Genomic DNA, 13765 nt, shown 5'->3' on the forward strand with positions numbered 1-13765 from the left:
AGTACTAGTACCTGAAGTACACAAGCTTAACTAAGTAAATTGTAGAGACAGAGCAGCATATTCATTTCACCTTCCATGTTTATTTTGACGTTATAGCCTCTCGAGCGCAAGCTACCCCCAGTGCTGCAGTAAAGAGTATAAAGCATGAGGTTTGGTCACTGTACAGTGTTGCTCACAAACTCTCTCCTTCCTTAACTGTATGATAGTTGCATGTACCCAGATGGACATGTTTGGGCTTAAATCAGAGAGGGTTCCAGTCCTATTATTGTGAGTAATCACTGGCAATCATAGTCATGATAGTTATTAACTGTTCATTTCCAGGGACATGACAACACGGTTGACAAACATGATTGTCCCACGATTTCCATGACCACCTTCAAAGTCAAAACATGCACTTGTTGGTGCCGGCTGCTAGAATCACTAAGAGAACATTTTATGATTTTCTGATTTTTTTTTCCTGAACATTATTCTCAATAGTGTGCTGGCAATAAACAACTATCAAACAATAATGACTCATCCACAGTCCAATGGTTGCTGACCGTACGCCTGTTCCTCTAAATAGAAATTAAACAGAAACTATGGAGATTGAGTGTGCCAATCAGCTATTTTTGATGCCAAAACACAACTCCACAAAGTTGAGCAACCACAGAGACCAAGTCAGTCTTAACGTTTTGCAGTCATTTGTGGGCAGAGATACAGTATATGTCTGGCCCTGTGATTAGGGCATAGGTGTTTGTCTGGCTCTGTGATTAGGGTAGATGTGTTTGTCTGGCCCTGTTATTAGAGCAGAGGTGTTTGGCTATGATAAGGGCAGAGGTGTTTGTCTGTGATAAGGGCAGAGGTGTTTGTCTGTGATTAGGGCAGAGGTGTTTGTCTGTGATTAGGGCAGAGGTGTTTGTGTTAGGGTTTCAGGCAGGAAACCGTATAGGGTGGCCAGTTCAATCCCCGACCAGTAGGAAAAATGTGGGCGGGGGAAGTGGTAGACCACTGCTCCCCATGCCCACATCCACGGCTGAAGTGCCCTTTAGCAAGGCACCTAACCCCGATCACTGCTCCCCGGGCGCCGCCAAAGGCTGCTCACTGCTCCGGGTTAGTGTGTAACTGCACTTCACTGTGTGTGTGTCACTTCCCTGGATGGGTCAAATGCAGAGGTGGAATTCAGAGTGTGTGTCTACACCACCTCTGCCATAGAGTCACTTTCACTTCACTTCACTTCACTTCATTAGCCTCAAAGTTGTAGCGCTAATACAATGAACAATTTAACCACGTGTCTGCTGTGCATGTTTTACAGCAAGTCCATTAAAGTTTACAAAAGCACTTAAGTAACCCAAGTTTGTATAAATGACATGACATGATTAATATATGACATCACTGGTCACAAATGTAAACTTTGCATTACTCTTTGCAGAACTAGGGTTGAGGCATGAATTGTCTGTTTGCAGTGACGCTGATGAAGATACTAATTGGGCATCATCATGTTAACCTGTAACGATCAGTGCCTTTATTCAGGTTGAATTTGTATAAATGATACAGCACTGTTTGTAAATGTGCTCCTTTATATCCAAGAGTTGCCAATGGAAAGTGTGGACAGTCCGAGGATGTTTGTTTTCCAGAACAGGCTGTAAGGTTGACATTGTTTCCACCAGACTCATTTGAAAAGCTTGAGTGTTTTCAGAGGTCAGAGATTTTGGTATGTTTCTTCAACTTAGTGTCTGCAGACTCAGAATGAGTTTGACAGCTTTCAGAACAAATATCAGTGCCTTGTTGTTTCCAGCAGCCTATACTATACTATAGACTATAGACCAGGGGTGCCCAAATTCTTTCTTGTCAGGGGCCAAATATTAATCGGAGTGGAGGGCTGAGGGCCAAAACCAGAGTTTCATGTTAGGTCATGCCCCATTGTATTGAAATGTATTGCATATATGTACCCAATTAACATTACCATTAATATACATACAAACAAAAAGGGCTAAATAAGGTGACAAACCAATACCCTGTAGGGGGGTCTGGGGGTATCCCCTCCCAGATTTTTGGGTGATTTTAACATGTAAATTAAGCATTCTGGTATACTCCAAGAAGAAAATAATGGGGAAAGATAACATTTGCTTCAGGTAAAAAAAAGAAACATTTATTTACACATCATACTACTTTAATATAATATATTAAGGACATACACAGGGAAGATTTTAAAATCCCTATGCCGTAGGTAGGGGACTTATAATGGCCAAGCAACTAACAGCGAGTAAAAGGCTAATAAACATGATGGCAGGCAACAAGAGTGACTACTGATGTTTCGATGGAAATACTCCCATTATTTTCTATTTGTGTCTGTCAAAAGAGAAAAATATAACAGTTAAGTGTAAACTGTGCCGTGGAAACAAGCGTCTCTTGACTGCACTTGACTCCCCAAGCTACCTCCACAAACATTTGTTAACCCAACACGAACAGGTGAAACTTGTAGTGAGAGAGCATCATGCCTCGACCTCAACTGAAGGACAGACTGCCCCAACTCAGATAGAGAGAGAGAGCTTGCACATTGACTACTGGTTGTTTTCATATTTCATATCAACATTCTTTACACACACATAGGTAAGGTACTTACAGTTGTCAGCTACTAAACTCGTGTTGACATGTGTGAATTTGAACTCATGAATATGAACTTGTTTATACGAAGTTGCACAGGCACCCTGAGGGTTTCTAGCTTTTCCCATTATAAATGTATTAGTTAAGTTGAGAAGACTATAACATCAGCTAGAAAACTAGCTATCATTTCATGCAAATGGAGCTCTTCCATTAACATCTTTTAAGGTTAAGGTAAAAGTTTCCTTAGCTAGCTAGTTATGGATCTGTATTGACAAAAGGTCAATAGGGCCCCCCTTGACCCATCTGAAACAATGTTAAAACTGTGGCCAAGCAGTGAACAGCAACCAGTCTGAATTAAATATGACGTTGAAACAGAGACCCTGTTAAAAATGGGTTAAAATGCTGTCTAACAAATGACGTTCTAACTATAATTCTGACCGGAGCGCGGGCCAAAATAAATCCAGCGCGGGCCACACAAAAAGAGTTGTACAAAGCATCAAATGCGTTCCATGACATATCACCACCCTATTCCTTATGAAGGCATTAACATTGTTCCCTTCACACTGAAAGAAATGATAATTGTTGTTATTGTTAATGTAGCAATATATTTTTTGGTTGTTTGTTGCTGTGATAACGTCTTTGGCATGGCCACAAGCATTTCTAACTAATAAAAGCCATTCTATAAATGTGCAAAAATATTCCTGAACATGGTCTTGACGATGCCATTGATTGGGTAATGAAAGAAAGGGTGCTCTTACCAATAAACATTCCTCTTGGTAGGAATAAACCCATGTGTGTTTAGTTATCATCCACCTGTCAATAGAATATGGAAACTTTTCTCAATCCTCCAGGGGATCTAGAGACCGCTCTGGGGGCGGTACAGGTGTCTCAGGGCCCTGATGATGACCTGTGTGGGCTGAATGAGGCATTTAGATGGGAAAGGTGCTCTTACCCCCTCAGACCAGAGAAGTGAATAAACACTCACCCCCTCAGGCCAGAGAAGTGAATAAACACTTACCCCCTCAGGCCAAACCAGAGAATTAAATAAACACTTAGAGGTCGTTTACATGGACCCTAGTTTGTCAATCTGATACAGATAGCTAATACAGATAGCCCTACCATTTAGACGAGCACTCTCTATCCACACTCTCTATCCGCAACGATCGAAGTCTGGGGTAGAAAGTGAGTAGATTTGAATCGATACGGGGGCTGGTGTTCGTCTGCACGGATTCAAGCGCCCTGATGAGGTCATTGCTCCAACCAATATATATATCACTTGTTCGCCACCAACAGGCGTGGGGTATGTACTACTGTCAGTTCATCCCAAACTGGGGTGTTAGTCTTTACGCAAATCTCTCGTTACCAGGCTCCATCCTTACGCAATTAAAAGATTCGAAAGGTGTGAAAAATGAACCAGATTCAGTGAAGCTAGGCTTCATGTAAAGGGCCCCTTACCCCCTCAGGCTAGAGAAGTGAATAAACACTTACCCCCTCAGGCCAGAGAAATGTAAAAACACTTACCCCCTCAGGCTAGAGAAGTGAATAAACACTTACCCCCTCAGGCCAGAGAAATGTAAAAACACTTACCCCCTCAGGCTAGAGAAGTGAATAAACACTTACCCCCTCAGGCCAGAGAAATGTATAAACACTTACCCCCTCAGGCTAGAGAAGTGAATAAACACTTACCCCCTCAGGCCAGAGAAGTGAATAAACACTTACCCCCTCAGGCTAGAGAAGTGAATAAACACTTACCCCCTCAGGCCAGAGAAGTGAATAAACACTTACCCCCTCAGGCTAGAGAAGTGAATAAACACTTACCCCCTCAGGCCAGAGAAATGTATAAACACTTACCCCCTCAGGCTAGAGAAGTGAATAAACACTTACCCCCTCAGGCCAGAGAAGTGAATAAACACTTACCCCCTCAGGCTAGAGAAGTGAATAAACACTCACCCCCTCAGGCCAGAGAACCTCGGCCTTTGAGCCACACACATGAGGCACAGGCAGAAGGGCAGATGACAGATATAAAAGCAACAAACGTGTTGGTGCAAACACTATGTGTCCTACGCTCCGTGTTGATGCAAACTTTACAATGTTTCCGTGGGCACAACACTTAGAACAGTGATAGGAATTCTTCTTCTAAAGAGTATCATAGAAAAAGTGAGGACAACACGGTTGATTGCCTAACTTTATTTCATAATCACATTAATTGCATGATGTCTTCTCTATTTCCCCAAAGAAACAAACACATTCCAAAGCTTCAAACAATACTATGATAGTAATCAGTTGATTTTTGAAGCTGTAAATATTGGTTCGTTTTTAGTCTTTCAAAAATCAAATCCAGTCTGAAAACTCAAAGACTTTGTAATTCAGGACATGCACATTCCCACTGTTCTATGTGAAGCGCCTGTGATAAAACACCCCTACGGTGCGCCCCTTCTTTAAAGACTCCTGAGGAGCTGAAGGATTATTTCATGAGAGTGTGGGTTAATTGACAGATTATTTAATGAGAGTGTGGGTTAATTAACAGATGATTTAATGAAAGTGTGGGTTAATTGCGGTAGGAGGGGAAAGGTATTTCAGATCAGAGCTTGGGCACTGCCTCAGTGGGCTCACTGGGAAGCTGAAAGGGGGGATGAGCTCAGCCTGAACGGCATACTAGATGCCCAGCCAGGCAAAATGATGGCACTTAATCTCTATTCAGAATGAACTTAGTGTAAGTGGGACAGTGGCATGTGAGCCAGGGAGGCTGTCTGAGGGCACAGAATGAGACATTAGGGCAGTGTATAAACACATGACACAGACGTACTGGACATACATACATGTATATTAATTTGGTTTGTTCATTTTGTCTTCTTCAACAGTTCCCCTCAAAAGAATAATAACAGGCTTTCCTCATGTTGTATTAACCTAAGCAACTATTTGTAGCATACATCTAAATGAACCTGTGGCCTTGAGCTGGCATTTCATTAGAGTGTGTGGGTTAGGACATAGGGCAGTGTGGTGTGTTCTCCCCCAGAGCAGAGCAGAGGAGAAGAGAGGAGAGGAGAGCAGGCCCTGCCCTGTCCCCTTCCCTCGTGGACCATGTAGCAGGGTGGTGTGAGAGGGAGAGCTCCACATCTTCATCCTGGAAGTGTCATTTGGCGATTGTGTGTGAAGGGTGTTGGACAGCTCCTGTGGCTGTGTCCACATGTGTTCCAAAGGTGGCTTGGCCGTGACAGGATGTCACTCACAGGAGAGCTGTCAGGGCTGCCAATCCTAGATCAGTACTTCAAAACCTGGCCATACAAAACAGGGAAGGGGTCAAAGATCAATGGCACCTCTGAGATCCATGTCTATCCTCCACTAGCAATACTAAGCTTTGAACAGAAGAATTAGTGAGGTGAATGCCCAGTGTTCATAGAATTATATTGGCTTTGATGAAACCTAATATGGGCTGTTAAATCCTCCAGTATAATACTAAGAGTGGCCATTGGGCATGTTCTTTTAGTGGTCAAAATCAGTTGAATTTGAAAGGTGCAGTGGCAAGTAGTGTGGTAAAGGTTTAGGAATGATGTAAACTGTGTGGTCTGGTCTGTTGGAGTGGAGCAGAGACGTGATCCTTCATTCCACCTGTCACCATTCTGAGCAAGAGGAAAAATCAGGCCATAAATAGCACGTCCACCTTGTTTTAGAACATAAATGGTTCAATTGAATTAGTTATTGTTAAATGTAAATACAATTTGAATACAGTCATAAAGCCTTATTCAACTCCAAATCATCATTTTGTGAATGAGCAGAATCTGGAGTCATGACAACCACAGCCACAGATGTACTCCAGACAGGATATGTATCACTGATGTAATACTGCCTGTTGCTACTGTGGTTGTCCTTGGGTACTCATCTGTCCTGGCACCCAAACAGATTCAGGAGAATTGTTGACCTATCCATGAATCCGCACAGGTAGGGAGGACTATGATTCAGTGTCCAGCCCAAAGGGGAACATTTGGCTCGAAGATTTCAGCGGCTACCTACACCACACAGAGCCCTTGATGACATTGAAATCAATTTTGAATATCTACACTATTTCTTACATTTCATTCTTTTCAAAAGTCTTACGTTCGTACCAGTGAGACAAATTAGTATCACATGACACATTTAAACTCTCAACAGAAGATCTTACCTTATTCCTCTCAAGTCATTAAGGTGGAATCAATAATTTTTCAGTTGATGTACAAATACATTATGAAATGTCACCTTAAATATATAGCAGGAGACAACATTTCTCTGTGCACTTTATAAATGATGTCCAACGTGTCATCCCACATGGTCTCCTGAACCTCAGTATTATCTGTGCTTCTGACTATGCACTTCACAATCTATTTCACACAGCGTGCTCTCCAGCTTTCCAGAAGAGCTGGGGCCTTGTGTTGAAGTTGGAGAGGTCCTGTTACATTTCTCTCATCAGATTTACACATGGCAACGAGAAACGCTCTTATTATCTCACAGATGGTGAACACATTCTGGGTTAAGATGATGACACGTGAACACAGCTCAGAATAATAAGGTGTTCTCTGTAACACATGCTTTCATCACAGAATAAACCTGTATAGGGTTACAGTGGTACAGTAATTCAAAAGCCCCTATTCTCTACAAAAAATATAACATTTTACCTGCTCTGTTCTTATTCTAAGTCAGTTGCTTAAATGTGTATTGGAGCTTTATCAAATATAAAAAAATGTTCTGTCAATAAAACACAGTATCTGTTCTCTAAAAGTTTGATCAGACAGTCTCATTTCCTAAACATGCCTTTCCATTAATCTTTATTCACTCTTACATTCCATGGAAAACGGCACAAACATAATTGAATAAATGGTAGGTGACCATTTCATGTAACAAGGTGAAATATGTTTGGGTCTCCTGCTTTTTGGTAAATGAAGAAGAAAACAAGGCCAATAAAAGGATCTTTTTCTATAATTGCTCAGTAATTCTTGGCTAAAGAAACCCCACAGTTGGTTAAGAAAAGCATACTCTTTCAGTTCAGTACACAGCAGCAAAAGGCGCAGAACTCCCCCTTTTCCTCCAAACCCAGCTTGCCATTTATGGCTCAGAGAAAGCATCCCTTTCTGTAACGTCAGTTATCTCTCTCTTTCTCTCTCTCTCTATCTCTCTCTCTCTCTCTCTTACAGTTTTTTACAATTGCTAAAACACATTCTTGAAACAGTCACTCATTTTCTCTAAACTCTAAACACAAAACCTCATCTTCAAGCACTATTTACAAAACCCCTGAATTCTCTTGCAAAATGAAACTTTCGCCTCAAAACAGTTTTACCTGTGCTCAAAATCAAACACTGCTGTCAAATCATGAACAAAGTGTTCAAAATTGTATACACTTTCAAGCAGTCAGTAAACAATACACCAAAAAAATAGAAAACACACTGTTCAAAACATATAGTTCTCAGGGAGAAGTACATTTTTTTTTACCTCAAAACAAATTTCATATTTATCTATCATTGACTTTTGATGAATGAAAACATGTTCTCTCATAGTAGCTATACAAATGTATCAGAAATTACTTCTTTGCTTTGCTCTTTGCTTTGCTCTTTGTGTTGGTTCTTTCTCCTTCTTGTACCCCTATAGTACTGTACCCTGCATCTCACTACTCACAACTCACTCTTGTTCTTTGTTGATATGAACCTGCAACCAGTCAAAATCTATTGAGCAATCAGTACTGTTACTGTACCAAATAGAAAGCACAATGTTCAGGGCCATACAACATGTTTACGTATTGTCCTTATACAGCCTACAATGCACTGTAGGCCTACTACAATATACACTACCACAGTAAAAGGGACACAAATCAAAGGAGTCAACGTGGTGTTTACTTGTCCTCCTCCCCTCACATTGTTTCTTCTATTCATTCTCAGACTTTCTCCTTCCCACCTTCAACAACCTGTTTGCTCCCTAAACTGGCTCATATTGGTTGTGTCACATCATTTGATACAAGTTAAATCAATTTTGAGTGGTTGTGTTCAATCAATGACATTTGTTCTCTATTTGTATTTGATTGTTGCCACTTGTGTTTACCAGTATGGATGACATGTGAATTAGAGTGCAGAATGTGTTTTAAGACTGAGAATGTGTTTAGAGTTTTGCTGAAAAGTCTAAGTGAGACCCGAAAAATTGTGTTTTACCATGAGAAATAGTTTAAGGTATTGACAACAGACTGCACAATTAGCTTCATGAGTTCAGGCAACTGAGAACTTTGTTCAGCCAGTGGGTTTTAGTGTTTTAGCAATTGTAAAAAACTGTAACAAACAGAGACTAATAATTCGCAAATGTTCACCTTGTGTAAACAAACCAAGTGCAGTAGGATTCAGTTGTGTGTATAATTTTCAGTATATCGCTATTACAGTGAAATATTACTAATGCATTAAGATAAATATTTAGGCCCATTACTGTGCTTAAAGGCCTAATTAAAGACAAATGTTGGGCGTCAAATCAAACAAATACCAAATAGACCATTCTTGACCATATAAGGGAAGAAAGTTTCAAAAATCAGAGCTGAAACGTTGCTCCAACTTCTTTTTTAAAGAGGCCTAAAAACTAGGCTACTAAATCTAAATAAAAAATAGCTTATGGAGTATTTAGTTACCAAAAATGCATTTCAGAAGATCATATACTTTTTAGTTTAGTTTACAACTAGGGTCATGGCGGTGGTTAGGTTACTGCTAAGACTAAATGTCCTAGGTTACGTCTCGCCAAATCTAGAAAGAAATAAGTCCTTGACAGGCAGGCAGTGTGTTTCGAAAGCTGATTGGATATAGGAGCGTACTCACTCCACATTATTCTGAGAGGTTTTCTGGTTTTGATTTATTCATTAGGCTAATAAATACATCAATTGTCTCATAATGTCTTAAATAATGGAGAAACTGAATGTACAATGCGAAGGAATGACACCCAAATTGTTTCTTGGCACCCGAGAGCCTCCCCTTCAATTAAGACTGTAGAGGGAGCTCGAGCGTCGGATTTTGTGGTTATATTTTCTAAACCATCAAATGTGTGACCGAAAAGGGTTGGTGTTGAAAGCAATTACAGAAAACAGAAGACCAGTTAGGCTACATGAACGTAGATAGAGTTAGCCCTACCACTGGTGCTATAAAAACATTTAATTTTCCCTCCGAGTTGCAAAATCAGCCACATGCTATCGAGATGAAGGATTTTGTTGTAGAGAAAGAATTCTGAGACATTTAACATAAGGCCTTGTTACAAGTGAGAATAATGTAACGTCTGTGTTTTTTACTGTGAGTAGTAAAAACGCGCACAGGCCAGCCTGTCCCAAAAAGGAGGATAAAGATGAAGCATGTTGCAACAATTTTAATAACCAAAATATAAAGCTTTCACAGATTCTTATGTACAATTTCGTTGTATTCGCCTATGATCAACCCCTATTTAAACACATATTTACATAGTATGTAGGCCCTAGACACGTAATGTTAAAAACCGTTTAATTTGTTGTTACCCGTTGGGCATGCTTGCAATATAGAGATTAGCTACCATTTAATTCGGAACCTCGGAGCTAGGCCTAACAACGATCAGGCTACCCAGCACTAATCCTCATGATCTGATAAAAGGGGGGAATCCATCTTAACTAGCTGTAATAAAATAGGCTATTAAAAACAGACAACAAAAAAACGCAAGTTGCTTCATTTACAAATTAAACTTTTATATTTTTAAAGGCACTGTATTGTTTTGGGGGTGGCCTAAAACGTAACGGTAATACTTTGTGTTAGGGCAATCTGTCATCATGTTGTATTGACATGTCAGACCCCAGTATAATAGAACTATGCGATATTTGTGTGAAGTTGTGCTTTTAAAATATGGAAGTCGGCTAAACCACACACGTATTACGCGCTTAAACATAATCATTAGACTCCAGGCCAGCAATGGTAACCTGCAGCATCTTTTCCCACTGCAGTCACTGCATAATATAAAATACTTTGTTCTTGCATTTTCCACAAATGGTATTGAAATAAAAACAACAAAAATAAATTAATCACAATCCCACTGAAACCAATTATTTTGCTAAAAAACTCATTGAGCAGTAAAGCGCAGGCTATACTCTCAACACAGTCCATCAGTCCAAATGTCAGAAATGTAACTGTGATTCTTCCCATCTCTATGCCTGTATAGGATGTTATTATTCAAAGAAAGCTGTTTTGCAAGTTCAAGATAATGATCGCTTAAAGCAATTTGATGCGATGAAAACGCTAGTTTTGTCCAACTTGGAAGTTTCGTGACTTCGCACGAGAGGGGTCTCTGTGGCGCTAAAAGCGGGTGAGTAACAGGTGCAGGGTGCCTGTTCATCAGAGGAGACTTTCTAGGGTTGTCTGGCATTGTTGCGGTTTCAGCCAAAGACCAAATTTTTGGTTTTTGTGGTAGGTTCAAATTACTGTGAAGTGGTTCATGGTTATCTTTACTTTCATCACAATTGTTCGCTTCCTTGGCCGGGTCCTCGCAACTACTTTTGCTTTCTTTCATGGGATGCGCTAAGAATTTCACGTCATGTCTGGGTATGTCTTCGTTAGCATCTGATATCTCAGAATCACTTTTATCAACTCGTTTCCTTTCGGAATTGTCATCCTGATAATCTGAATCGTCCTTATTTTCTTCTTTCTCTGCATCAATATTTTCCAAGTCAATTTCCTCGTCATCCTCTTTATCTCCGTCCCCGTCGTTGTCGCTTGGATATCCATCTTCCTCTTCGTCGGTTCGACTCTTTGGAACCCAAGTCATTTTATTTTCCTTCTTGAGTCTCCGTCTGGCATTGGCAAACCAAGTAGACACTTGAGTCAGAGTCATTTTAGTGATAATGGCCAGCATGATTTTCTCGCCTTTTGTTGGGTACGGGTTCTTCCTGTGTTCACTCAGCCAGGCCTTCAGTGTGCTCGTGCTTTCACGAGTGGCATTTTTGGGTCTATTAGGATCGCCAAAGTGACACTGGCCGTATGGGTAAAACGGCGAAGGGTGTTGAGAAAGTCCTGGGTGCCGTATGCCAGGGGTGTCCTTTAGTTCATAATGAGCGCCCTGATGATGTGAAAGGAGAATACAAAAATTAGAACACATGCTGTCTCAAATGGTGGATTATAATCAATTTCAAATCAATCAAATTTGTCGAAACATCGTTTAGTAAAGCTAGTTTTAATTTTCGAATATCCATTAATGTTACATATTTGTTGAACACAAGCACAGAGCGGCCGCCTCAATACATAACAATTAGGCTACGCAAAGGACTGCAGCCTAGCCTGGATACCAGCCCAAACCCCGAGTATGACATCGTCAGGCTAACTGCAGCCTACAGTTCCCTGTAAAGTTTGTCACTGAGACATACGTTTGCACGTGTACTTTCACAGATCGTAAACTGGTGCGCAAAATATCGACAAACTGTCGTCAAAACATTTTTATGCTAATATTTCAAGAATATATAACTAATTACAAACCTTGCAGGAAAAACATGTGACGTTACTTTTAGAATTATTTAATTTGAAGTGTAACAAATAAATATGGTCAACTTACCAGCTGATTTAAAATCGCAACGTCTGTTGAATAAGGGAGGAAAGCTCCGTATCCTTGTGTGGCTGCGAAAGGTGCTCGGTACATCGTGGATAACACATTGGAGAGGGTGCCCGACGGACTAAACTCCGTCCCCGCTCGGCCGTTTGCTACGCCGTGACGCTCGGAGAGACACGGTGGTCTTATATACTGATATGGCAGCTGGGGAAGAGACATGGTCATACCACAGGTTGCAGCCACCACACAGGGTCCACAATCTCCCTTGACAAAGTGATCCAATTTAAAGCGGTTGAGTAAAACGGTATAGTCTGCCTTTGAGAGCGTTATGAAGCGCTTTCCCTTTGCACTCTCCTCCCTGACTGCAATTGATCTGCCTACTCGGGGGTCATGTCCTCACAGATTGCCTCAGATGAGAGCGTTTGGTGTGATTGACATTTCTGCTACCTATGAAGCTCCTCCCTTTTTCCCCAAAGCCACACACTTGCACAAACTCCCCCCATTCTCTGGATGTGTTTGCTGTTTTATTTTTCGTCTTCTTGCTCTCTCTCTCTCTCTCTCTCTCTCTCTCTCTCTCTCTCTCTCATGTAGGCAAAATAACAGTGTTTTGTGCAGGTGCATTCTGAATTACAGTTTTACAGTTTTTTACGATTGCTAAAACACTAAAACCTATGGCTGAACAAAGTTCTCTGTTGCCTGGACTCATGTAGCTAATTGGGCAGTCTGTTGTCAATACCTTAAACTGTAGGCTATCACAGGGTAAAACACAATTTGCAGATCTCACTTAGAATTTTCAGCAAAACTCTTAACACATTCTTAGTCTCAAAACACATTCTGCATTCCAATGCACATGTCATCCATAGGCTAGCCTACTGGTAAACACAAGTGGCAACAATCAAATACAAATAGAGAACAAATGTCATTAATTAAACACAACCACTCAAAATTGATTTACAGTTTTTTACAATCGGATACACACTAAAATCAAAAGCGTAACACAATTATCAAAACCTTCACTCAAGGAGCAAAACAACGGCTCAGATCTGCACAACTATAAGCACATTTAAACATCACACTTTTTGCGAAACCATACACACAAGTGATTTGCAAAGCACTAAACACACCTTTATGCTTTAGAAACAGACGTATCAAGAGGTCACTTCCTTGCAATTCCAAAACACTCTGTCAAGTTACCACACCTATGAGCCGGTCAAATAAACACATCCATCCAAACACAACAAACAGGTTTAAGCACTATAAAAATGCAGCAGATGAGTAGGCTAACTGTAATCTGTCTTCAACCAAAATGCAAGGAGTCAGAAGGCAAGGCAAATTTATTTATATAGCACATTTCGTACATTATGCAATTCAATGTGCTTTACAGAAACAAACAGTAGAATTTAAATTGAAACACAAAAAAATACGGAAAAAAATCGGGGTTGAGACGTTATGAAAAAAAAATTAAAGATTAAAACAAACACAGTTACTAACAATAAATCAAAATAAACCGAGTTGATTCGTAATTAACTGAATTAATGACTGATTAAGAATAAAAACATTCACAGAAGTGCGGGCCATCACACCGAGGCAGCCATACCAGGCGCCATCACCATGACAACCTTTACAGAAACAAACA

The 13765-nt window shown here is 40.5% G+C and overlaps 1 protein-coding gene across 1 annotated transcript; it reads right to left on the minus strand.

The window, feature by feature from the left end:
• Positions 1-10683: 10683 nt before the first annotated feature.
• Positions 10684-12354, minus strand: irx3b (iroquois homeobox 3b; the record flags this gene model as incomplete). Its single annotated transcript, XM_080841809.1, has 2 exons — positions 10684-11646; positions 12136-12354. 2 exons carry the CDS (start codon positions 12352-12354, stop codon positions 10684-10686), a joined length of 1182 nt encoding a protein of 393 aa, XP_080697935.1.
• Between the last annotated feature and the right edge of the window lie 1411 nt (positions 12355-13765).

Source organism: Sprattus sprattus (assembly GCF_963457725.1).
Source record: "Sprattus sprattus genome assembly, chromosome: 7".
Lineage (NCBI taxonomy): Eukaryota > Metazoa > Chordata > Actinopteri > Clupeiformes > Clupeidae > Sprattus > Sprattus sprattus.